A 27672-nucleotide genomic window follows, 5' to 3' on the forward strand; every position below is an offset into this window, starting at 1 on the left:
GGCTTCTGCTCAACAGTTGGCTATTAGTAGTTAACTTTTTGAGGAGTCAAAAGTTAATGCAGATTTTCAACTATGCCAGGCAGGGGTCAGTTCCTACAAGACCCACATTGCTCAAAATCATCTGTATTTCCCAGCCTTTCTCTCAATCTACAACTTGGGAAAATTGTGGATTTCCTTGTGACCATTTCATAAAGAAAGAAAAAGCCTGGCTTATGGATGGAACTGTGTGGTAAGCCAGATGTTCCAGCTGTTTATGGTCTTTGCATTGAATTTTTAAGGAGGCATGCAGAGTATGTTCTGCATTCTTATGCTTTCGAATGTGTTCAATAAAACCTAGATATGCTTTATTAGGACCAAAGAAGTTTATATTTATTTTAAATATCAAAATAACACAAAGAACTATCAATATACAATACACTTCCTAGTCTTCACAGAGAACTGAATTTTTCTATAAAGACATTTGTATTTATGAAACATGAGACAGCTAAAATATCTATGTAACACAAGATACTTCACACACAGTTGACAAAATAATGAATTTTGATATTTTAGATTTTTCTTTGTAATTGCTTTTAAGTGTCCTTTAATGATTAAAAACAAAACTTATGATTTGAGACTGAAGGCTAAGTTTAAAAGCATTTCCACTTTAATGTACATCATGAATCCCCTTAATCAGAACACTTACTACACAACATAGAGCAGCTAAATGCTCACCTCTGTACTCATTCTTTTTGGCAGCCACACTCATCTATTGTAATACAGTTGTATCTATAGGGAGAAGAAAAGTCCAATTGTTGGAAGAAATAAAAATTTTGTAATTACACCACAGTACACTGTCCAACTTTAACGCAAGCAGGAATATCAAGCAAAGAGGCAAAATAACAATGAGAAGTATACATGCTCTTCATTCAAGAAATGTTTTAGACTCTCCAACAATAATGCAAGCAATGAAATTACTTTTTTTTACTTAAGAATTAAAAAAAAGATATGTCTGTCTTTGTATAACTTCTATTCTCTGAATATAATTCTTATTTTCTCTTTGTATAAATGGCTGCAGAGGCTAAATTTAAATTGTCTTGAGATTCTTCAATAGTCATAGATTTAAGATCAATACATAGCAAGGTGAATGCAACATGAAGAGTAAACAAAACATAGTCACTCTCTCTACCAAGACCTTCTTTCTCTCATCTTCCACACAACCTAATCCTATTACTTCTATCTTATTAATGCTACTTCCAAAGGGAAGAGCAGAAAGCATGCTAATATTCTAGGATAAAAGGATCTTTAAATTGAAATAACATTAGAGGAAACAAGGGGCTGATCCCCCCAAAAGAACACTATAGATTTTACCGAGGAATGTGCAAAAGGGGGAGGATCTACCGAAGGATTGCCTATAGGTCCTAGAAATTATTTAGAAAATTACTCTCATATTATCCATTATTCACTGTAATCACAAGTAACATTTATCATAATAGTATTTAAAAAGTTTTAGAAATGCTACTTGTTCCTTATTAAAGAATACATTTTTAGTAACTTCAAATTTGGCACTGAATCTTAGAACAATCCAAATATGACTTTAAAAGTCCTAATTTTTCCTGAGTTCATCAACTCAAATTGTATGTTGTTTGGGATGTTGCTGCTCTTAATGAGAAACTCATCTCAAACCATCACCTCTAGTTCAGTTTTAGGCAAACTGAAATGAGTTTTAGGCAAACATTCAATGTAGAGCTGTGTAGTTATGGGAACTAATTATTTTTAAAAAGGGAGGGGAGGGTGGGTGGGAGGAGGAGACAGTGAGGCAGACACACTACTCATTTGATTTTATTTGTCAGATTCCTCTAATAAGTATCTAGAGACAGGCCCTGGAGTGGCTTCACAGTAACTATAAAGGCCACAAAAGAGATTTAACGAAACCAAATTTTCACACTAGTACTTAGTGCCATTTTCCTAAATAACCATAAAGTAATCTAAAAAAAGGGTTGCCTGTCCAGCAGGCAGCACAAACATAAAACCCATAACAACAACAACAAAATCAAAATCATTTATTAACCAGTACAATCTAGCCAGCAGAATCAATTTTAAGCAACTACAACACATTGAAAAGGCACAAAGCATTCAATTCAGAAAAGACTGGGTATAAAAAGGACACTGTCAAAGAGCTAATGCTCTAAATCTGACTTTTCATCAATGATATGTTAAAAATGATCTGTAGGAAGAGAACTCAAACTTATAAACATACCAGTTTGTGTTTTTGTTTGCAATTAAAGAGTAAAAAGCAACGAATGATATTTACTTACTTATTAGCCCTTAACAGTTTGTAGTCACTCTGCAAAGATGTCTTGACACTTTTAAAGTTGACAGAAAATTATTACTGTACCTATTTCATGACCTACAGTCGCTTAAAAGGAAGTCACTTAATAAAGCACCAGTTTAAAACCCTATTTATGCTATTCCTTTTCTCCCAGCAATAAATGACTAAATTACTTAAAAGTATGCAAAGATCATTACCTTTACTATTGTTGGTTAAATCTTGCTGGCATGAAGAACAAACCCTAATCTTAAATGGTATTTTAGGCTGCAAAAAATAGGTGGGGTTTCTTATAAAAATAACTTCAACTTGTCTTAAAAAAAATTCTAAGGCAAAATTATTTTAATAGTGTAGTGTAAAAAATAAGCTTATTACTTAGCATTTAATAGTGTCCACTTAAAGATAACATTCAATTAATTAAACTGAGGAAAACTGAGTATTCTTACTTGTAATTGGTTTGTCAGTATGACTATTCCCAGAGTATTTTCTTCTGTTTTTATTTTTATACATATAAACAGAAACAATCTTAGTATTCAAACTAATGATTTTTTTTTTTAAATCCATAATCCTAGGACTTCAACTGTGCTTCTTTGGACAAATATTTATTCAAACAACAAAGAATTTTAAATCTTTTAAACTATTTTAATACCTACTAAAAATCTTTGGTGCATTTAAGTAAAAACTGATTAGGTTAACAAATTTCTACACTTGATAAATTATTCAATTTACATATTAAGTGCTAACTGCTATAGCTAAAAAATTAATTTAAAACAATAAATTATGCTCATAAAATAAAAAATTCTGAATGAGGCTAAACTTAGTTGCAAGATTCAAAATTAAGTATAGTTATACAAAATTAATGGATTTTAGAGTTAATGGGACATTTGTCCAAATACTCCAAATTAAATATTACAAAAGGTTAACTGAAAAAGAGTAGGCCTCATTTCATATTTTTTGTGCCAACTTCAACAACATATATACATTCAGTTTGCCCAAATCCATGAGGTTTTCATAATTTTAAAATTTCCTATATTCTAATTTTGGAAATTAGAGGCAGCAGATTTGTGTGTGTTAGTCCACCCGCTGAGATCAGTTCTTCCTAAGAATTATGTTATCTAATTCCCAGACTGCTTAAGATTACATGAGAAAATGTAGTGCCTGGCACATAGTTAAGCATTTATTAATGCTAGCTTTCTTTCCCTATTAGTAGCTCTGCCATTTATTAATGATGTGAGCTTACTGAGTCCTTTATCTTAACCTCAGATTCTTTTTCTCTAAAATGGGAATATAGTACATCCTTTCTCTTTCAGAGCTGCTTATGAGGTTAAACGAGATAACTGAAAGCATTTTAAAAGAGAGTAAACCAGTATTCAAGTTTATCTACAATTATAACTAAATATAATTCTATTTCACTTTATATAAGAGATGTATTCCAGAAAAGTTTTATACTGTAAACCAATACCTACAATCAAATTATAGGGGAATTATTATGAAAAGAATCCTAAAGTAAATACCTTCAAAAAGCAAAGTATTCTTTTCAATGTGAAAATGCAACACCCTATTTCTTTCTTGCTACCAAGCATATAATATACTGTACACAGACACATACGTGCCATCTGCCTTTCTGTAAGTCCAAACTCTTCTACAATGGTTTCTGTTACTGTAAGGCAGGGTATACTTGTAGGTATTATTTCATTTCATTATAGTAAGGTTTTTAGTTAAAATCTTGCTGGTCTTTATGATAAAAATCATAAAGATCTGTATTTTTACAAGTCATTTTGAAAGACTAACAGACTAATAGTACCTCAGATAGTCAAGTTCAATCATGTAAGTACCTCATATAACATTTCCACACAAAAGCAAGAAAGTTTTAAAAAGAATACATTAATTATCTCCACTGGTCCTAGATTAATCACAACCAAACCCTGATAACTGAGGTGAACTCGGGTTGGTTTTGTTACTTACATGAGCTACTTTGGTTAACTGCCTCAATCTCAACATTTTTTCTCCTTTTGTTTTATTTCCACTAGTATGGTGAATTTTCCTGTAAAGTACCTTCATTTCTTAAGTGCTTCAGTAAACAAGTTTCCCCATTATTAAGTGGTTAAATTTCATTCATTAGAACTTCATTATTTTATTTGTGATTTTTTTCACAAGGGCTGGGCCAGACTTTACAGTTTACACAAAAAAAGTGCTTAAAGCAATTAGGAGTGTAAACAAAACTGAAATAGAAAACTCTTAAAATTGCTATTTTCCAGTAGTTTACATACAAATGACATGCTAGTAATAAATCAACCCTGCCTATTCTAATCCTTCAAGCAGCTCTACTAGGAAACATTATCCTAGTTTTAAGTTTAAATTGACTTGAAAATATGGAAAGTGCACATCTTTAAAGGTATTTTATAATTTTGACTTTTTTCCTCGATTAATTTTTATCACTGAGGTTTTTTTTGCTCTGACTGCTATTTCTTTTCACCAAGTCCTCAACTTTTGTCTCCTACAAAAATAAAAATCAAGGAAAATTACAGACATTAGGCTTATGTGAAAAACAAAATTAAAGGTCTTAGAGTACATGTAAATCTGTATACAAGTAGTGGTTCCCTTTAATTAAGTAACATTATGTTTTAAAATTTGGCACCTTTCCTAACAATTACATATGAAATATCTAGGTTCTGTTTCCCAGAATTTTGTTAGCCAATGTAAATGAGACCAAAAGTAGCTTGTTAGTTAAATTTCATTGATTAGTTATAATTGCCCCTCCTTTAGTGAGATGAAAATACATGCTATGATGTACTGTTGATGTTTCTTAAATGACAAAATATAAAAAGATGAACTTACCTTGAAAGCTATCTAGTTAAAACTGTCATAATTTGCTTTTAATACATTTTCAACTTCTATAATTTAATGCCTATACATAAAAATTTGATTTCTTATTCATAATTATTGAAGCATAGGTAAAAACCAATCATTTGGATAATTATTTCAATTCTAGGGTTCATTTAACAAGCTAATCTTACATTAAAGTTACCTTTCTGGCTTTGAATTTGCCAAAAGACCAAAGGATTAATAATAGCCTGAAATTATGGCCACATAAAAAACAACACAGAAATATCCAAGACTTCCCTATAAATTTAAATTCCTAATTCGATTGTTTAAAATGCTGAATGGATCATAAGTTAGGATAAGGAAGAGTTGCAATTATCGGCGTACTCTTACATTCTTTCTTAAAGGCTACATAGTCCTTAGGCTTGTTTAGAAGATGGTGAAGGGAGAAAAGAGGATTTAAACTAAAGAAGAATAAAAATTTCCACTGATAATTAAGGAAAAAACCAAAAACAAAGCCATAAAGTCAACAGCTAGTAATTTTGAAAAGTTTGAGAAACCATTAAAAATTAGCACTAAGTCATTTTTAAAAATCACAAAAATGCTCATTTCAAATATTATACCTCAAAATGTGTCCAAATAGATACTTGTATGCTCAGGAAACAGAGATACGTATTTTTCTTGATTTGAAATGGTTCTGAGGACTGGAGAAACAAGAGGAAATGAAAAAATAGCAGCCCTACTAATTTAAAAGCCATCAGTCTAGGCTACCATTAGCACATAACCATCTAAAAAGTCTGTGGAATGTTTAGATTTACTCATGAATGATGCTCATTATTAGAAATACTTTGTACAGCAGTAGCATTATCGAGGCCTAGTAATGTTCCAAGATAAGACTGTTCTCTAGGATCTAGCATTTGCTCAGGTCGTACTGGATGAACTATATTTGCAGGTTGAGGAGTAAGAGTATATTTTTCCAGAAAAGCTAAATCAGCTGCTCGGGGATAATCAGTTGATTGTGGCTGTGGCGACAAGATGTCGTGAGAAGATGGTGGGAGGGTGGTGGTATGACGCACCAGATCACTCTGAGTGTCAGGCATCTGAACTGGAACCAGCGTTACTGGAACACATACTTCGGCAGACACGTTCTGTAACATAGTCTTGGCTTCTGCCTGATAAACTTTGGGCTGGTCCATATATTGTTTTGTTTCTGTTTGAAAGATTTTATCATCAGATGAGTACTCTACTGGCAAGGATACAAGTTTTTCCTCAGAAGTACCGAGAGGATCGTCAGGAGATTTTATGCCATGAACATGGTCAATGTGGTATTTCAGCTTGTCTTTCCGCTTAAATGTTGCATTACAGTGCTGACAGTTGAAAGGTCGGGCATCAGAGTGAATAACCAGGTGTTTTGTTAAAGTTTTCTTAATTCTAAAAGATTGATTGCAAATTTGACACTTGTATGGTTTTTCACCTGTATGAATAAAAATGAAATTAAGTATAAAATGCACTCACTTGGTAAGACAATGATTTAAAGTAGCAAATTTTCCACATGAATACTCACAGGAACGTAATAATAGCAGTGATACTACATGCTATCACATAAGGGAGACCGTATATGAAGCCAGTGAAGAAAACGGGCTTGAACATTAAAAAGATCCGGTTTGAATTCTAGCTGTACCACTTACCACTCAAACTTGGAGCAAGATAGTTTCCAAACGTAGTTTCTTCACCAGAAATATGGAATAACAATAGTACCTACCTCGGAGTTGATAAATGGATTGAATGAGAAAATAAGTCGTGCTCAGATCTGTACCTGGTGTGAGTACTAAATGGACCCAGAGGATTATTATTGCTTGCTTTTATTCCCACTACAGCCCCTAAAAAAGTTGTAAAGCCAAAACATCTAATTTCCTCCCACGCAAGAAGGATAAAATGTAAAACTGCAACTTTGATTAACTGGGTTCTTAGATTCAGACTAAGAAATAGTGATACTTGGGATGCCTGGGTGGCTCAGTGGTTAAGCGCTTGCTTTTGGCCCAGGGAGTGATCCTGGAGTCCTGGGATCGAGTCCCACACCAAGCGCCCTGCATGGCGCCTGCCTCTCTCTCTGCCTATGTCTCTGCCTCTCTCTGTGTCTCTCATGAATAAATAAAAATGTTAAAAAAAAAAAAAAAAGAAAAGAAATAGTGATACTTCTGTCTAGCCTGAGGTCATCATAAGGAGAATTGATCAGGGTAAAGAACAAGGAAGTTGGACTAGTTTTCACTTCTTTGTGAGTCAGTTTTGCTTTTAATATTAAACATTATAAATTCATAGGTTAGCCAAAGTAGTAGTCAGAATAATGGCCTCCCAAAAATGTACATGTTCTAGGAAGCTATAAATACTTTATTTTCCATGGCAACAAGGGGCTGTGCAGATCTGATTAACAATTGAAATGGGGAGATTAACTGGATTATCATCCAGGTAGGCACAATTTAAACACGAGTCTTCAAAAGTGGCCGGTTACTGAAGAAGAACGGGTCAGAGAGATGCAATGAGAATTCAACCCCTGAATTGCTGGCTTTGAAAATGGAAAAAAGGACCAGGACCCAAGATCCAAGAAATGTGGTGGCCTCCAGAAGTTGTGAAAGAAAGACGCTCAGCTTGTAAGAAGTAATAAAACTAGAATTTGCGTCTTGGTCCTACAGCTCAAAGAATGAGTTCTACCAAAAGGACAATTGAGAAAGAAACAGATTCTTCTCTAGAGCTGCCAGAAAGAAATGCAGCCATACCAACATCTAGATTTTAGACTTCTCATTAACAGAGTTGTAAATCATACACAATTATACTGTTTAAGAGGCTGTGGTGATCTGTTACAGCAGCAATACAGAACAAATAAGCCCACACAAACAACTGTATAACAGACACAAAGGCACTTATTTTTAAAGCTAAATGAAAAGGTTTTATAGTAATTGTTACACGAGTTTGTTGGTAGCACTGTTTTCTTCATCTCTCCATTTACGACAATGCCAAATCTAGAAAATTAAGAGAATTGCATCTTCAAGTTGAGCCACCAATATCAATTAATTATTTGTTAAGTTTTATTGCTTAATTGTTATTTTGTAGACCACTGGAACTTTCAAATCCCAATAACACAAAATTTATACAGACAGGACTGCTGGTTTCTGTACTATTAGACTTCTACTTGTTTCTGGACTTGTATCATTACTGATACCACTAAAGAGGAAGTAAGACATGAAGTAATACATTATATTAAGGGTTAAAATTCCTGAAAAGATAGTATTTGCAACCATGTATAGAACACACTGTATCCACAATTTGATTTTGCCTGAAATACCTAGAATCAGGGACAATATGAAAAAGGTCATAAAAGAGCGTTCTGAAAAAACAAAATTACACTTCCAAAATGCAAGAACTATAAAATTCTTTCTGTAATTCCTGGCATCAAACCAGTCACACCTGAAGCTTTTAATGATTTTTTTTTTAAATAAAAACCCTAGCAGAGCATTACTAACACCACCAACAAGTACAGAATTTATTTTTAAAGATAAAAATATTGGTTTTAAGCGTTCTCCTTTGGCACAGTACTAATCATGATAATTTCTTAAGCACATTCATAAAAAAGCTTTTATAATGACTTAAAGTCATAGTCAATCAGTTTCAGTGTCCCACAAATACTTTTAAGAAACTGAGACCCAAGTAGGCATATTTCTTTAAGAAATTTCTATGATCATTTTAAACAAATATTTTCCAACAGAAAAAATGAATTTAAGTTTGTAAAAAAAGCAAGATCCGCAAAGAAATATTGATATTTTATTTAAAAAGCAAGTCCAGAGTGCTTAAAGATACACAGTGAAAAGGTTCAATACTATGAACTTAATGAAATGAGGAATACATATTAAAGAAATATACTTTCTACAGCCAAGTCTTTCTGTAGCAAAATTATCGATTTGACAATAATTAATCCAAGTTGGATGCATCTCAAGATCAAATATCAGAGGCCTAAGGAGACAAAGGAAAGGTTTCTTGCAAGATATATATAGAAAGTCTATTTTTTAAGAGAAGTAGAGAAAACAATGCTCAAAGAAATATAACCTATTTGTCAGCTAAAATCAGAGTAGCTTAGGAGTTTTTAGAACTAAAAACTGTTGGGACACATGAGTGGCTCAGTCAGTTAAGTGTCCAATTCTTGATTTCGGCTTCGGTCATCATCTCAGAGTCATGAGATCAAGCCCTGCATTAGGCTCTGTGCTCAGCACAGAGTCTGCTAGAGATGCTTTCCTCCCCTCTCCCTTTACTCCTCCCCTCATGAATGCTCTCTAAATAAATAAAAACAAAACCTTTAGAATTAAAAAAAATGTCTTCCAGTGGATCAGTTGTGTTTAGATATTAAAAATTAGCATATTGGAATATAAATTGAGAATTCAGACTTGATGGGAGTAGTTTATGTCCCACTATGTCTCTTGCCAGTGAAGGGGAGAAGAAACAAGATTTTTAAAAACCCCCCAAAAAAATCTAATCCTTTGAGGCACTGAAGTACCAAAAAGGCAGGCAGGATGTAAGAGGCCAAGATTCTGGAGACACAGGTAGATAGAAAGGTGTTTTCTCTCCTCAATGTACTTTCAGATTTAATGTATGGGGAAACAGAGTCCAAGTGCCAGCTGAGGACCTCATGACATTCCACTAGAATGGGAAGATAAAAGCTGGAGTTTGGAACTAACAAGGATTTAAGGGGTCAAGAGCCTGGAAAGGAAAGAACAATGGAGAAATGAACAAAAATACCTATATATTCCAACACCCAAGATGAACATTTGCTGGATAAGATAGCTAGAAACCAGAGGCTAGGAAACTGAAGAGTTAAACAGATATATGGCAGCAATCCCAAGGGAACTGGGGAGACAAAGATTAGAGTTTAAGTTTCACCAAAATGGGGAGACTCTGGTACAAACATCATACTTCAGTTGAGACCCCAGAATCATGATGAACCAGAAGAAAGGTAGAGTAGAAATAGACCAAAAGAGATCAATGCCATCTCAGTCTGTGCACCTGTGACAAGAAAATTGATTATATCTGGGAAAGAATACAACTTGAAAAGCCTCTACAATTTTTCATTCACAAAATCTAAAGTTCAATTCACAACAGTCAGGCTTATCAAGAAACAGAACCAAATGACCAAGTACCAAAAGAAGGGGTAACAAAAAGATAAAAGATACACCTAAAGGTGAAGAAAAATTATGTAGACTAGAATATTAAAATGAATAGGATTAATATGTTCAAGAAAACATAGAGAAAGAGAATTTCACCACAGAATTGGAATCTATGGGAAAAAAGAAATTCTGGAACAGATAAATAAAATTGAGTAATTCAGTAGATGGATTTAATAGGAAATTTGACACCACAAAAGAAATACTTAGTACAATGGTAAACGGATCAATAGGAGTTATCCATATGGAAGCACCCAGAAAAAGAGTATTGAAAATACAGAAAGAGGGGTGCCTGGGTGGCTCAGCTGGTTAAGTGTCTAACTTGATTTCAGCTCAGGTCATGATCTCAGGATCATGAAAACAAGCCTTGCATGGGGCTCTGGGCTGGGTGTGGAGCCTGCCTAAAATTTTATCTCTCCATCTCCCTCTGCCCCTCCTACCTGTGTCATGCTTTTTCTCACTCTAAAAAATGAAATTAAAAAAAGAAATACAGAAAGAGCATGAGATATATAAAAGACAAAATAAGATATCTTACATACATAAATTGGAGTCCCAGAAAAAGAAGAGAGCATAGAGCAAAAGCAGTATTTGAAAGAAAAACCAGCTAAGAATCTTCTTAAACAAAAGAAAGACATCTTAAGTCACAGATGCAACAAGTTCTACAAACCTCATTAAAAAAAACACACACACATACACCCAAAACAAAACAAAACAAAATTTTTTAAAAAATAGCAAAAAGCACATCTGGACACACCAAAATAAAACTACTAAAAATTAAAGACAGAAAAATCTTAAAGAGCAGCCAATTAAACAATTAAAGAGACATTTCCTTTAAATGAGCAACAATAACAGTATACTTTTTAACAAAAACAAAAGTTCAAAGAGGAAAAAATGACATACTTAGAATGTTCAAAGAAAATTAACTACTAAAGTAAATTCTATAGTGAGAAAAAGTATTCTCCATGAAGAAAAATAAAAACATTTCAGATAATCAAAACCTAAGAGAACTGGTTACTTATCCTGCAGATATCCACCAAGGGGGAGTTCTTCATGCAGAAAGAAAAAATACTAGGTGGAAGAATGCAAGTGCAGAAAGCAGCAAACAGTAAAGGACAAATACATGGTTTAAAATAAATAATATGGGTTATTTAAACCGAACCAAAATATAATGTCTTATGTGGTTTAAAGTATATGTAGAATTAAAATACATAACATGCATAAAAGGTGAGAGATAAAGGTGTTTTACAATCTTTGAATTGTCTAGAAATTGATAAAGAATTAACTTTAGACTAATAATTTATGAATATACACAGCAATCTTTAGGGTGACTACTAAAGAACAATGCAAGAACATACAATTAACAAGCTAACTGAGGGGAAAATGTGTAATAAAAATTCTCCATGATTACAAGGAAGTGAAGACGGGAAAGAAAGTATCAAGGAACAGATGGGACAAATAGCATGACAGGTTTAAACCCAAATAAGTATCATGTAAAATTTTAATGACTAAACTCATCCTAATTAAAAGCGATTGTCATAAGAGATAATAAAATGATGTTCTAAACACACATCTTAAATACAGATCCACAGAAAGATTAGAAGCAAAAAGACAGAAACCATATATCACAACATCAGCGATGTAAAAATACTTAGAAAACCCTAATATTTAGAAATTGAGCAATGCAATTAAAAAATAAGCTATAAATCAGAGAATAAAGAATATACATTAGAAAATATTGTAAATTAATTGGAATAAAAACATGAACCAGAAAGTAAAGTGTGGAATCTAACTAAAATAGTGTTTAGGGGGCAACATAGAACTTTAAAATACATACAAGAAAAAATAAGAAAAAAAGAAAAGAAATGCTAAAATTTAACAAGTTAGGCATTGATGTAGAAAAGCTAGGGAAAAACAGAAATTAATGCCAAAAAATTTTTTGATAAAAAGCAGAAGTGAAATAAAAAACATGTATAAACAAGGGAAAAATAAAAAAAAAATCCTATAGTCACTAAAAAATATATATGATACCTTGAATTCTGCTGATAGACTTCATATTTTAGAGTTAGTTAAAAATAAGAAAAAAAGGTTCGACAGCTCTGTAACTATTAATGAATCTTTCATTGAAGTCATTCTCCAAAGAAAATAGGTTCAGAGGGATTTATCAGTGAATTCCTCCAAGTATGAATAAGGAAATAATGCCAACTTTACATAACCTCCTCCATTTCATTTAAAAAAGATGTGTTATTTCCCAAATCATTTTTTGAGGCCAGCACAGTCTTAATAAAAACCTGTCAGGAACACTACAAGTGAAAAAAAAAAAAAAAAAAGGATAAGCAAATTAAACTATATAGTAATTGGATAATACATGATCAATTTGTGTTTATTTCAGGAATGAAAGATCTAATATTAAAAAATTAGTTAATGTAATTTATCTCATTAATAAAGGATAAAGATATGATCACCTCAATAAATGCAGAAAAAAATTTTGATTAAATTCAATATCTATTCATGACACTCTTAAAAAATTAGGAATGGATGGTAATTTATCTGACTGAGAAACAGTAACCTATAAAATACATAGAAACATCATACTTGATTATAAAATACTGAAAGCTTTTCCCTGGAGTTGAGAATAAGACAAATGGCCACTATCAGTATTTCTATTCATATACTACTGGTGATGTCAACCAAAGCAATAAGGCCAACAGGGAAATAAAAGGACTTAAAAAGGGAGAAATTAAATTGTGACTATTCACAGATGGCCAGTTTGTATACTTGGAAAATCCAAAATGAGCTAAACTATAAAAATATGAGAACTTAGCAAAGTCATTGGATAAAAAGTCAACATGCGAACTCAACTGCATTTCTATACATCAGAAACAAATACAAATAAAAATACAGTTTATAGAATTCTGTACAAAAAAATCAGACATCTAGGTATAAATGTAATAAAAATGTGTAAGATATCTACACTAAAAAACTATAACTTTTTTTTAAAAGTAGGCTCCATGCAAGAGTCACATGCTCCACCGAATGAGCCAGCCAGGTACCCCGCAAAAGTATAACACCTTTGAGAAACAATTAAAAGGACTTAAGTTAATGTAGGGATTGTCCATGGATTGGATGATTCATTCAATATTATAATCAATTAGGGAAAAAATGGCTATATACTCAATGATATTCTAATACCATTCCCAGCAGGTGTTTATGTTTGGAAATTAATGTTTCAAATTTATATAAAAACATAAACAAGAATAAAGACATCAAAAAAGAACAAAGCTGGATAACCTACAGTACTAGATGTCAAAAGTCACAGTAATTTAAATGTATAGCAGTGGTATAAGGATATAGTACAAAAGAACTGAACAGAGCCCAGCAACAAACCAATATATATGATCTCTTAATTTAAAACACATACACCAATGAAATGCTGTAAAAAAAGGATGGTCTTTCTAATAAATGGTTCTAGGGTAACTAGATAGCTACATGTAAAAAGAGAAAAGTAAAAAAGGAACTCTGACCTTCGCCTAATAATGAACACAAAAGTAACTTACAGAAGGTTCATAATCTAAATATCTAAATTAAAACATCTAAAAGGTAAGAGAAAAAAATATTAACAGCCTTGAAATAAGCAAAAATTTCTTCAAAAGGATACAGTAAGAACCTAACTGGAAAAAGAAAAACCCTGACACATGCCTTTCTATAAAATTCAAGAACTTCAGTCACTGAGAGAGATCATTACTACAGTGAAGAAGAAAGCCACAGAGTAGAATAAATTTGCAATTTAGATATCCAGCAATGGACTCATATCCAGAATACAGACAGAACTCCTATAAATCAATTAGAAAAAGACAGACAATCCAGTTTAAGAAAAGCAGCAGAAGAATGAATCAGGTGTTCCAAGAAAGAGGATATTCAAATGAGTACATGGGAAGGTGTCAGTATCATTACTTTCAGAGAGATGCACATTAAAGCCACTCGGAGACAGTGCTACATACCCATCAGAATGGCTTAAAACAAAGACAGTATCAAGTGTTGGCGAAAACATGGAGCAATTGGAATTCTCCTAAGTCACAACTCACTATGTGAAAAGGGTAGTTTACAGGGTAACTTGGTAATAAGCAAGACGATCAAATCATATCTGGGTATTTTAAAACAGAAAAAAAAAAAAGGAATGTCTTTAGAGAATTGCACACAGAAAGAGCAAACATAAACATCCAGAAAAGGAGAAAATTAGAGCTAAAAGTTGAGTAAATTCCCAAGGAGAAAAATCTGCCCAAATTCCACAATATTCAAAAATATTGAAGCTTGTAGAGAATTAATTGATGGGCAGAATATTGCTCATTTATGATGCCAATTTTAACATAATAAGTAAAAATCGTAAAGGGAAAATTTAACCAAGAACAATTTAACCAAGAAGAACAAGGTTTAAATGTCCATATTTTACTCCCAATTACATAAAGATATTACAGTACCCACTAACTTTTACCTGAATGAGTCCGAAAATGCATTTCTAGACTTGATTTGCCTTTAAAAATTTTCTTACAAACATCACATTGATGAAAGGTTGCTTTGTATCTAAGAAACATAAAAAAGGTTGTTTTCAATATAAATTTAACATCATGAAAAAATGTTATAAGATTATTTACTAAAGTTACTTATAGTTCTCACAGTAATAAAGCACAGAATTCCAAAGGAATGTGGAAATACTTTTAAAGTACCAACTTTATCTCTGATTCTTCCTCCACCAGTTACATTCAACAAACAAATCTATAAAAAGAGGTCCTTAGACTTCTAACTTTAAACAACTTAGTTTTAAAATTTAAATAAATCATTGAACCTTCTGTATTATTATTACTTGCTATTAAAAACATCAAAGGAAAAATTATAGGGACAGAAACAGATCAATGATGGGTTGAAGAAAGAAAAAAGGAGTTGAACAAAAAGGTCTGGTAGAAATTTAGGGGTGATGGAACTACACTATATTTCGACTGTGGTAATGATTATATGACTGCATGCAACTGTCAAAACTTGTGGAACAATACACTACAAAGAATGAATTTTTATGGACATACAGTATACCTTAATTAAATTCAAAAAATAGATGTTGGGGCCGAATGAAGAGAAACTGCAGCAGTCTCAAAATGTGCCTTCATCAAAAAAGTAACACTGCTCTAACTGGTTCACTTAATAACACAAATAATAAATATTACAAACTTAAATTTTATACCTAAATTTTAAAAGAACGAGATACCAGTCCTTTATTTTTATTACAGATGAATAGACTTAAAAAGCTGTAAATTACTCAAAGCTGCCTTATCAGGCAGTGAAATGTAGTACCTAAGAATTTGTGTTTGTGAATTAAAAATCCTAGATCCCAATTTCATTATGAGGAGTAAGATATTTGTAAAATGATTAGCATTTAAGTTGTGGTTATTAGGAAAGCCGATCATCTCACCTTGGAACTAATTCATATCTGATGAGTATATGGGAAAATAATTAACTCATATATATGCAGCTATAATATTCTATAAGACACTTTGCTCTTAACATATCTACTGAGTCTACTGGAATGGTTAGCAGATTGTTACCAATATTCAATAGCAATAGTATGCCTAAGGTTTCAAATGGCATTCATACTTTTCAATTCATTCAACTCAACATTTATAAAGTGGCTACAAAAACTCTATGCAAGGTCCTGTCTTCCAGAAACTTACTTCTACTTGATAAAACAGACATTTAAAAATATAATCTAGATTTAGTGACTTGGGAGTGTCACTGATAAACCTAGCAAAAGGTTTGTAACCAGTATGCTTGGTTTGTCTTGTTCCATTCATATCCATAGTAAATTCAAAGAGAGATACAGAGTCACCATGGGCAGGCACAGAAAGATGCAGGGGTACTCAACTAGGGGCAATTTTGACTTCCATGGGGCAGTTAGCAATGCCTAAAGACATTTTTGGTTTTCACAACCCGGGGTAGGTGCTACTGCCATCTGGTGGACAGAAGCCAGGAATACTGATAAACATCCTACACTTTACAGGACACCTTTCCAACTAAGAATTATTTGGCCCAAAATGTCTTAGTGGTGTGGCTAAGAAATCTGGGTCTACACTATGAATGGAGTGAAGTTTTGAACATAGATATGCTCATTTAATTGCCCCACAGTGAACATAGGATAAAGATAAAATCTACAAAGATCTAGATGGATCAGCTCTCCCTTCTCACAGGGATGCTAGAGTATAGATCTTCAGGATAGGAATGATAAACAGTTCCAAATGAAGCTGAGATGCCCAATGTGTAAAGGACTTAAAGACGTCAATTGCAGGTGGCAAAAAGGAACTTATACTGACAGTGATTTAAGAGGTACAGTAAAATCAGAAGTCATACACAACAGCTTGTTACAGTGAATGGAAAGTAGAGAAGTGGATACTGAAATAGAGTCACCATTTAAAAATGTTCAAAAGGGAAGAAGAAACATTAGAAAATAATGGGTAGGGGAGGGGGTGCTAACCTTCATCATTCCACATTCTTTCCCTGGATAATCTACTTTTATGTGTTCACATATAAATCTTTATCCATAGGTCAGACTTCACTCCTGAGAGTTAGACTTAGATTTACCTATCACATTTCCTGTTTGAGTTTCTATTAAGCATCTCAAAGTCAATATACACCAAAATACTCATCCTCTTCCTCCGTAAACTTAGTCCATCTTCTGTATTCTCTATCTCAGTGGCTGGTTTATCAACCACCCACCTGAAAAGAGGAATTCCTTTAAAATATGAATTATCCATACATAACTATTCCCATTCTCTCAAAAGACTTAAGTATTTTTCAAATAAGTATCTTCTGCTATTTATTACTAATGCTACTCCCTAGTTAGGCCCTCACCATCTTTTTCCTAAATTCTAACAGCCTTCCAACTGGTTGATTTACTTGCCTCAGTTTATCCACCACAAATCCAGCCTCCATACATCCGTAAGAGTGACCTACCGCAAAAGAAATCCAACTGTGTCACTCTCTTGTTTAAAAACTTCAAATGGCTTTTTATCACATAGGACTAAGTACTCGTTCCATAAAATGATATACAAGGCTTCATATTCTAGATCCACCATTAGCCAACCCTTGTAGAAAGTGGAACCTACAGGTTCTGGTTCCATAATTATTCAGTACAATAGATAGGCCCATAAGCTCTGGTGGCAGTGAGGGAATCCCAAAGTTCTTTCATAAGGTTTACAAGATCAAAGTTATTTTCAAAATAATACCATAACATTATTTGCCTTTTTCATTGCGTTGACATTTACACTAATGACATACACAGGGCATGGTAGGTAAAAGTGCTGGCACCTCAACTCCAAACAAGGTAGTGATACTAAAATGTACCAATGGTCATTGTACTCTTCACCACCATGTATTAACGAAAGGAAAAAAAATGATAAAGGAGTTAAATTACTAATTTTACTAAATTCCAACCTTTCAGAATGTGGCCTTTTTAATGTTCGCTGTGATGAAGTGGAACTACACAAGAAGCACTTCTATTGTATACCAAAGTACAACAGTTATCTCAAAGAAAAGCACTCATGAGTCTGATTTGTGAGCCGAAGTAGCCATTTTCTCCATGAAATATCATTTTACTTGAAAGAATGAAAGACAAGTCACAACTAGAGACTTGAGTATTTGGCAGATATTTTCACAAGAATTAAAGGAAGTAAACCTGTTACTTCAAGGGAAAAAAAATGACAGTATTTCCAACAACGATGAAGTTTGAGCTTTTAAGCTAGTATAAAAATTTTGGAGAATATGCTGGGCACCTGATTGGCTCAGTCAGTAGCATCTGCCTTTGGCTCAGGTCATGATCTCCAGGTCCTGGGATCGAGCCCTGCATTAAGCTTCCTGTTCAGCAGGGAGTTTGCTTCTCTCTCTCCCCCTCTGCCGCTCCCCACTGCTCATTCTTTCTATCTCTTTCTAATTAAATCTTTAAAAAACTTTTTTTGGGAAAACTTGTATCTGCCCCTTGTGATCTTGACAGCTTCCCAACACTCCTTTCTGAGAGACTAGAGGCAATATTAACAAATGTGATTTGTTGATCCTGTACTATGAAATGTGCTAGCATTTAGAAAATTGGCATAACTTAGTGAACCCATATTTTCCAAATGACAATACATCATTTTATAATATGTGTAGGTAAAAAAAAAACATTCAAGTACAAGACCAATATACAACAGAGTATGAAAACTTCATTAATCTTGTTTCAGATTGCACCTTTCAACTACCTTTAAGAAACTAGCACTTAAACTGTTTTGGTGTAATAGCAAAGACTAATATCCACAATTACCTAAGACTGCTATCATAATACTCCTCCTTTTACCAATATGTATACAGAGAGGCTAGATTTTCTTCATTTACTTCAAACAAAATAACACATGGCAGCAGATATGATAATCCAACTGTCTATTAAGCCATTAGATTTATAAAAATGTAAAACATGACACTCTTTTAATATTTTTTAATTTGTTTTGTAAAGTAGCTCTTTTTCACAAATTGCTTTTTACGTGAGCATGAGTATATTACTATTTTTAAGTGAATACATATTTTTTTCTCAATTGAATTTCCATTACAATTTATATAATTTATTTAAACAATAATATAGTTTTATATTATAATTTATATAACAAGAGTTCCTGAGATAGTGAATGATTTTCAAGGTATAAAGGGGTTGAGAAAAGTTACAGAATCTCAGGAGCAAGTGAGTCTGCAGTTCAGTCTATTTTCCAGCCATTCTTACAATATGTTTAAATTCTTATTTCCGTTTTTTTTAAGATTTTAAGTATTTATTTATTTGAGAGATAGTGCACATGATCAAGGGGAAGAACAGAGGGAGAGGGACAAGGTGACGCAGGGCTGGATCTCACAATTCCGAGATCATGATCTGAGCCAAAATCAAGAGTTGGATACTTAACTGACAGAACCATCCTGGTGCTCCCTTATTTCTTTTTCTATACAGGATCATGTTTATCTTTCTATCCTAGCACTTAGCAGGATTCCTATTACCTCATGAATAGAAGAATTAAATGACTACAATGAATACATTGATTCAATAAGTGAATCACTGAACAAAATCAGTGAAACAATAAACCAGCATATGAGAATACAAAAACTGGATACAAATCAACACTTCCTACTCTTCTTCAAAGAGGTCTATCATTTACCACATTTAAAGATACTATGTGTATTTTGTTGATCATGCTCAGTGCTATTAACCTACCTTTCTTGGTACCTTAGCCTTTGTTCCAAACACCTTGTGCAAGAACACGGATTCTCTGAACATTTTACACTCAACAACTAATCTCAGTTAAACCCAAATATCTAAATTTTATTAAAAAGTTGGTGTTAAAAAGAAAACAAAAAACAGACTCTCAGGAGAATAAACTGATAGTTACCTGAGAGAGGTGGCAGGGGGATGGGTGAAATAGGTGAAGAGATTTAAGAGTACATTTTTCGTGATGATCAATGAATATATACAGAATTGCTGAACTGCTATATTGTATATCTGAAACTAATATAACACTGTATGTTAAGTATACTGGAATTAAAAAAAAAAAGTTGGTGTTCAGGACAGCACATGCCTCCTTCACATAAAATACCATTTTTAAATGATCAGTGTGATAAAAAGAAATCTAAGTTCTGATGAGAAACATGTCCCAAAACTTGCTCTTATTAAGTATAATATATAGACAGCACATTTATATTTTTAGATAAGAGCCACAGCAACCAAAGATAAATGAAATGCCCAAAGAATGCCAAGATTTTATATTAGCGATTAACTTCACTGTCTACCACCTCCTAGCCTTGAGTCACTGAAAACAAAACAAAAATGTTTCATTCAATTCTGTTAGGTCAGAAGAGAAGCTATAGAATTCCTCTAACCTATAGTTATCCAATATAGTAATTATGAGAAACTGCTTTTTCACTTACTTTTGCCACACTTTTTCTCCCAGGTGTACACTTTTGTAATGAACAGTGAGATGATCCCTACGACCAAAACATTTTCCACATTCTTCACACTGATGGGCCTTCTCACCTTAAAGACCCAAATATTTTGATTACAATATGATATGCACTTCAGTTTGTCCCTCCAGAAATATATTATCAAATATTAAGATAACATGGTAGGAAATATACCAGGAAAGTAACCCTTTATTTTGAGCTATTTGTTTTATATTCCCTACTCAAATACCTTTCTTCAATAAATCTTTGCTTATTTTCATGGATGTGAGCCCTTTTCCCCACTTGGAAAAACAACAAATATGTTTTTTGCTATAGACTTAAAATCTTAACCTTTCAATGTAACAGAGAAGATAAATGAAATTACTCCAAAACTTACTAACTTTTTTAGGAATATATTAAGTCTAGATGTCAAATACTTCAAGTGAAAATACACTGAATCAAGAATAGGCAGTTTTACTGTTGATAAAAAAGTCCCGAAAATTTTCAGATCTTTGTACTTTATTTTTAAAATATTTTTCATCTGTGGGGATTTCATACATCTATTTGTAATGAGCCAAAATAAAATATGAAGTAAAATTCTAGATTAGTCCCATTTCTCATCTCCATTCTTATATTCAGTTACAAAGGCTTGGCCTTTAAAAACCACTGTTTCAACTTAATCCAGTATGCAATTAAAGCATGTCATCTCCAGAATTAGGAATTTAGAATTCTTCTCCTAAAAATGAAAATGCATAATTTCAGTGAAAAAGTCATCAGACTGTTAGCATCTCTTAAATGTGTTGATAAGAACTGCAACCTGCAACCTCATTGTGATCATTTAAGGAAATAATTACCGCCATTGCATACTTTATATTTAGATTATGTTTATAATAATAATAATCACCTGTTCTACTGTGCTCATAGAGATGGCTCTTTCCCATTATTGTGCTCATATAGTTGGCTCTCTTAGCACTTCCTGAACATCAATCTGAGAGGAAAATATGAAAGAAAGCCCCAGAATATAAAAATTATAAATACAGTATAAAGATCCGAAATTGATCAGGATTATTAACATACTCTTTTCCAAAGATGGGGTTTCAAAAATTCACTATTACATAAACTATAATACCCAATTATAATCATTTCTCTTCAAACATCTGTTTTGCTAATTTCTTTAAAATCCAATAAAAATGGGAAATGTTATCTTGGCATTTCCCTTTAGAGGAATGCCAATACCAATTACTGCACACATTCACATTATATTCAAAAATGCAAATTTTGAGAATTTGATTAAAACAAACTTCAAAATATAGTCTGTAGTCATATAAGGAAATCGAATGATTAAAACTACAGTGAACAAAAACATGTTATAAAATTATGTTCCTTTCAGATATTTTAAAAAAGGTTTTCAGAATCAGCATTATCAATGAAGTGACTGTGACCAGCATTTGCCAAATTATTTAAATTATAGCCAACATAAACACGACGCAGTATGTGGTTGCAAGTGCCTTTTTAAAAGATCTTATAAACATCATTACAAAGTACACCTTCCTTTACCTGAATGTATTTTTTTGTGCTTTGTAAGGTGGTCATGACGAATAAATGTTTTCCCACATTCGTCACATTCGTATCTTTTATCATCATGATGTACTCGTAAGTGAAGTCTATAAAGAAAAAACAATTGAAGACCATAAAAACTGGTGACACCAAGGAAAAATCTTGATTAACTCTAAATAAGGGAAACTGGACTGTTTACTTATCCGTTCACCCTCATACGTTATTTGCTCTACTTCTTGAACTCTCATCTTTCCCGACTCTTTCACTACCAGGCTACAAGGTTCCTACTCACTTTTTCAAAAGACATCTCAACATTTGCACATACACTACATCTACATGACATTCCTTCCTGACTTAGATCCTAAGTCTACTTCACTAAACATACTAAATGTATAAAGTTTTTGTATATCTGACTGGTGGAGTTTCAGAGATAGCAAAAGTAGGAATGAGTCAGAAGGAATTAGAATCAGACAAATAAGGTAAGTGACTTAAACCTGTGATACAGCAAATAATTAAAAATTAACCCTTTTCTGGACAACTGATACCATTTATAAATTGATAAGTAAAAATTTAGTAAATTTTATAAGTAATCAACTTTCTGACACATTTTTGCTACTTTTCTTCATGCTAACCAAAGTGTAGTTCATTTTATAGTCACCCAAGGACACGTTATACATGTTTAAATTATTAAAATTCATTTAACTTGGAATTATTTTTAGCACCATAATCCTCTATCAAATATATCCCAGTGAAATGAATAGTTTTCCCATTCAAGTTGCCAAAACAGATACTGATTTCATAACTAAAACCAACAAACTGACTGAATTACATCTAAAGAGGACACATTCTATTTAAAAAGAGGTAAAAGAGGAAAATAAAAAATGAAAGTGTAAACATTTAAGCCTTAAGATTAAAAACCCTAAGAGCATTAATAAACATGTAAAATGTACATATATCTCACATTATTTATTCAGGAAAAAGCCAACTTTTCACAAATTGCACATGTGCTCAGGGATTCAGCTTTAAAAACAGTTACACAGGTTACAACTAATACACAGAAGACTTTCCTAAACTGAGAGTCCTAGAGTTTTCAATTTTGCCATATTTCATTCCAAAATATTCTTTGATAATTAAGAGTAATGAAATACACTAAGGTTATTAGAACATCAGAGTTTTATGAGTTTTGATTCAAAGAAAATGAAATAAATTTATATGATAGTGACTCTTAGTAAAGCATTTAGCAAACTTGATGATGAAATATTTAATATTTTATACTACAGAATAAAGACAATATTAAAAGTTGTAACATAGGGGGAAATGTCAAAGTTTTTTTTGCATAATTTTAAGTGCTAGGAAATGTTTTAATTCAACAAACAACTAATGCAACAATAAAACAGAATTAAAATAGAGACATAATTAAAAAAAGACATAATTTATCTTACCTAATATAGGGGAAAAATGTCTTTACTTACCTGTATGAACTTCCATGACGGAAACTTTGCCCACAAATACTACAAAGATGAGGTTTTTCTCCACTATGGATTCTTAAATGTTCTTTCAAAGTAGTCCTGTGTTAAAAAATATATACTTATCTGAAGACTTTTTAATGTCAATACTTATATTAAACATAGATTTCCAGGGGTGCCTGGGTGGCTCAGTTGGTTAAGCGTCTGATTCTTGATTTTGGCTCAGGTCATGATCTCAGGCTGATCATGAGATCAACCCCTGCATAGGGATCCATGCTGGCTGTGCAGCCTGCTTAAGATATTCTCTCTCCTTCTTCCTCTGCCTCCTGCCCCCCTGTTGGTGTTCTCCCTCTCTCTCAAACAAACACAATTTTCAGAACGCTTACTAGAAAGGTATTCAAGCTAACAGATACTATGACCAGTTTCCTTTTTTCCTACAGTATTTTTGCTTTTTATTGGATTAGTCTCATAAGCATATAATCACATCTGTTTTGTCTCTTCTTTAAGACACATACACACACAAATTAACTTTGGCTTCCTTTGCCATTACTTTGCTCAATGATTTAACTATACAGCTTAAGCAGTTATCAAGAAGTACAATGATAAATGATAAATTGTTACTACTGCATTAAGTAAAACTGATGTGAATTTTAGTAGAGAATTTAATAATGTATAAGCAATCCAGTTTATCAGTACTATTTCTTTCAAATACATGCTCAGGATCTGTGAAAAGAATGTTTTATGGCAAAGAAAGCTTTACAGGTAACTTGTAACTTCCAGATGCCAATGTGAAAAAAGGAAACCATATAAAGAATACAATCACTCTCATTCTTAAATCTTCCAGCCCTACTGACCCAGGATGGGCTTGTTAAAATAAAAAACAAAGAGATCAGTCTTGAAAGTTCCCTGAGCAGACAAAATGAGTTTAGTCCCACAAACAAAGCCTAATATAGCTAGCTTATTTTGCAAGGATAACTTGCCCTGGGTCATTTGTTTATACCTCTGAAAATCACAGCCAAAACTTAAAGCTCCTTCCTAAGGTTGATATGAGGTAACTATTAGCCAATTCTTTATCACTTAAGAAATTCTAATGTCACAACCAACCACTGTGAAGAATAAACAGTCACTGCTTTCTCATTGTATAAACTGCATATAAAAATATACCTGAGTCTCATTCTATGTTTTGGTTTGAGTGGTCCTGATGTGCAAACCTTTTTTTTTAATGTAGGCACAATAAACTTTCACTAGTTACCACTTTGGTGATTCATTGGTTTTACTTCTGTTATTTCTGAACTTTTGGTAGGCTACTGTATAACCACTGCTGCTCCAAATATATAGCTAGCATTTCCTTTGGTTCTAACACTCAGAGATTTCCTACATGTCAAGTGCTGAATAAGGATAGACAAAGTTATTCTGGAAGGAAAAAAAGTAAAGGGAAAGGTGTCTGACCTTTTCGGACTTTTGACTGTTTCTAATACTTGGTTTTTATTTTAATCCCGCATCTTCTGAGTGGTAAGGCTGAACCTGAGATGAAGGTAGATCCATGCCAGTAGATGGTGCTCCTCCACAAGGCCCACCAACACTTGACATGTGTGGCTGCAGGTGTATTTAACTTTGTGGAAATTATCCCTAAAGTTATTCCTATACCCCCATCTATTAAGTAATTAAAAAGTAAAAAGATGGAGAGATTGTTTTAGTTTTTGGTTTACTTTTTATTTTTATAGAAAGACCTTTAAGAAAAAAAGAATTTATAATGTCTAAAATAAACTGTATCAATCTATAAGTTTTCATGTAAATATAGCATACTGATTTTCCTATTTTACCATTACATTAATTTGTTATTTTAAGAAAGTGGCATTTCTAATGTTTTAAAATTATGGAACTTTTATATTATATACTGAAGGATATAAAATTTGTACATTTTGTTCTAAGGATAGTATTACTACACTTAAATGCAGAATAAGACTTAGAACATTACTATATCTCAGGATGCCTGTACATGTTCCTTCTTGATCTCTCAGAGATAACCATTTATGTTAGCCATTCCCTTTCTTCTTTTACTACCTAGTAGTATGTATCACTAAGTAATATATTGTATATTTTTGAAAAACTGAGTAGCAAGCACAAATCTAACAATATTGTCACTATTAACTCAAGAAGCCACAAGACAGCATGAACAGGGTGTCTGTATAAAAGTCTGGCTGTAGCTTGCCTGAGAACTGGCAAGAGCCCTTTCTAACATGTCAGTGTTAGAGCCATGAATAAACACTGGAAAACAGAGGGTTCATCACAATCAGAACATCTGACAACCTAGAGTGGATCAAGTATTAGAAGTCTGACAGAAATACAGTCAAAGTGAACAGGCTGCTATACAGATTTTGCTTCTAAACTTACTATGGGTTACCTGTAATTCTCATGGATAGGTCATAAAATAATATTTCTGTGAAACGAAACAAATATCCTCAGTTAAATCAAGTAGCAAGGCATAAATATAATAGTAGGAACCTCACTAACAAGTATACAGGTATTATACAGTGGCAGAGAATAGGTAAGAATTTGAATCAGGGAGAAGAAAATGGGGAGCTGTTACTCAATGGGTATAAAGTTTCAGTTATGCAAGATGGGTAAATTCTAGAGGTCTGCTGTACAACATTGTGCCTTAACTCAATGATAATTCTGTATTAATAACTTAATACTGTATTGTAACTTAATAACAATACTGTATTGTACTCTTAAATATTTGTTAAGACGGTAGATCTCATGTTAAATGTTGTTATGACAATAAAATTTAAAACAAAATTTGGGAGTCAGACCTACTCTAGCATTCTGTCCCCTAGCTAAAAGACATGCCAGCAGGGATCTTAGCAATGACAACCCTCAATTTGTCATGCAGCATTACTACTACCACTGTGTGCTGATTACCCATTGTATACACATTTTGCACAACTGACAGCTTGGAAACTTCATTTACCATCCTCCTATGAATTCCCTTTGCCTCTGTCCAGTATCACAATTTCTATTTCCTGTAGCTCCTTTAGATGCTTCATGAGATACAGTACATCAAAGGCTAACTTTTTGATAATCATGAAAAATGTCTTAATGTATCTTCAGGCTTGGTTGTTAATTTGACTAAGAACAGAATTCTAGGTTGGAAATAATTTTCTTTCAGAAATCTCCAAAGTACTACTGTATCATTTTATATCTAGTGTTGCTATTCAGAGAGCTGTCCAAGTAATTCTAATTCATAATTCAATGTATGTAACTTTTTTTCCTTGAACAATCAGAAGCATACAGAAGCTTCTCTTTGTGCCCAGTGTTCTGAAATATCACAGTGATGTATCTTGGGGTAGGCTTATTTTCATCTAATGTCCTAAGCATTTGATGGGTAATTTCAGTCTGGCAACTCATGTCCTTCAGTTCTGGGAAATTATCTTGAATTATTCAGTGATGATTTTTTTTCCCTTGCTATTTTCGTTGTTCGCTTTTCCTTTCTGGGCCTTTTGACTGGTTCTCTAATGTTCTAATCTTTGTCTCACACTTCTGTATCATTTGCTCTACCTTTTGGGAGGTTCCCTCAACTTTGTTCTTCAATCCTTCCATTAGAGTCTGTACTTTATCTATTACACTTGGAATTTCTGGGAGCTCTGATTTGTTATGTCAGTGACTCTTACATAGCATCTTTTTCTTGTCTAATGGATTACAGATCTCCAACCGAGGATACTCATAATTGTTGTTTACTTCCTTTTTTTTTTTTTTGCAAGTTTTCTTCTTTCTGCATAATCTGTTTCCTTCAAGATTTTATTTTTTTTCCTTCATAATTGTGTTGGCATCTAGCTCCCACGTTAAATGCTTTCCTTCTGTGTTTTAATTCTTCTATCTGCCTATGATTACATGTGATAGACTAAAACGTGGATGGCACGGTCAAAGAGCATGAGGGCTTGGATGACTAGGCTTCACAATAGGTGACCTGAGTGTACTATTTGTTAGAGAATATATTTGTCCTTTGCTTGCCTCAGATTTTTAGGGAACTGTTCTCTAATCTACTGCGTGAGGGGTAAAATCGAAAATCCAAGATGTCAGCAGGAACAAGGCCTGGGGCTCACGGCTTTAAACATTCAGAATGCATTCACCATCTAACAACATGGTATACTCCACCAGGTATCTGCTAAGTTGGGATAGGGGTAAGAGCCCAGCAGCAATTACCTGTGCGGGTGGCAGAAGAAAATCCAAATAATCTAACTTCTAAAGTTTTTTTTTTTTTTTTTTTTTTTTTACTCCAGTGCTCCCTGTTCTGTCTTCCTTCACCCTAGTTCCAAAGGTATCG

General features: G+C 33.0%; 1 protein-coding gene across 2 annotated transcripts in view; it reads right to left on the reverse strand.

Annotated features, from left to right (window-relative positions):
* Nucleotides 1-2026: 2026 nt before the first annotated feature.
* Nucleotides 2027-27672, reverse strand: part of ZBTB41 (zinc finger and BTB domain containing 41) — a 43626-nt gene continuing 17980 nt past the window's right edge. For both annotated transcript variants that reach the window (XM_055319056.1, XM_055319055.1), the window contains exons 7-11: nt 23355-23450; nt 21883-21989; nt 20314-20419; nt 14828-14916; nt 2027-6605 (exon numbers count right to left, since the gene is read on the reverse strand). In XM_055319056.1, coding sequence (XP_055175031.1) covers nt 5950-6605; nt 14828-14916; nt 20314-20419; nt 21883-21989; nt 23355-23450 — 1054 coding nt within the window. In that variant the 3' untranslated portion in view covers nt 2027-5949. The remainder of the gene's footprint in view (nt 6606-14827; nt 14917-20313; nt 20420-21882; nt 21990-23354; nt 23451-27672) is intronic.

Source organism: Nyctereutes procyonoides, unplaced genomic scaffold (genome assembly GCF_905146905.1).
Source record: "Nyctereutes procyonoides isolate TBG_1078 unplaced genomic scaffold, NYPRO_anot_genome, whole genome shotgun sequence".
Taxonomy (NCBI): domain Eukaryota; kingdom Metazoa; phylum Chordata; class Mammalia; order Carnivora; family Canidae; genus Nyctereutes; species Nyctereutes procyonoides.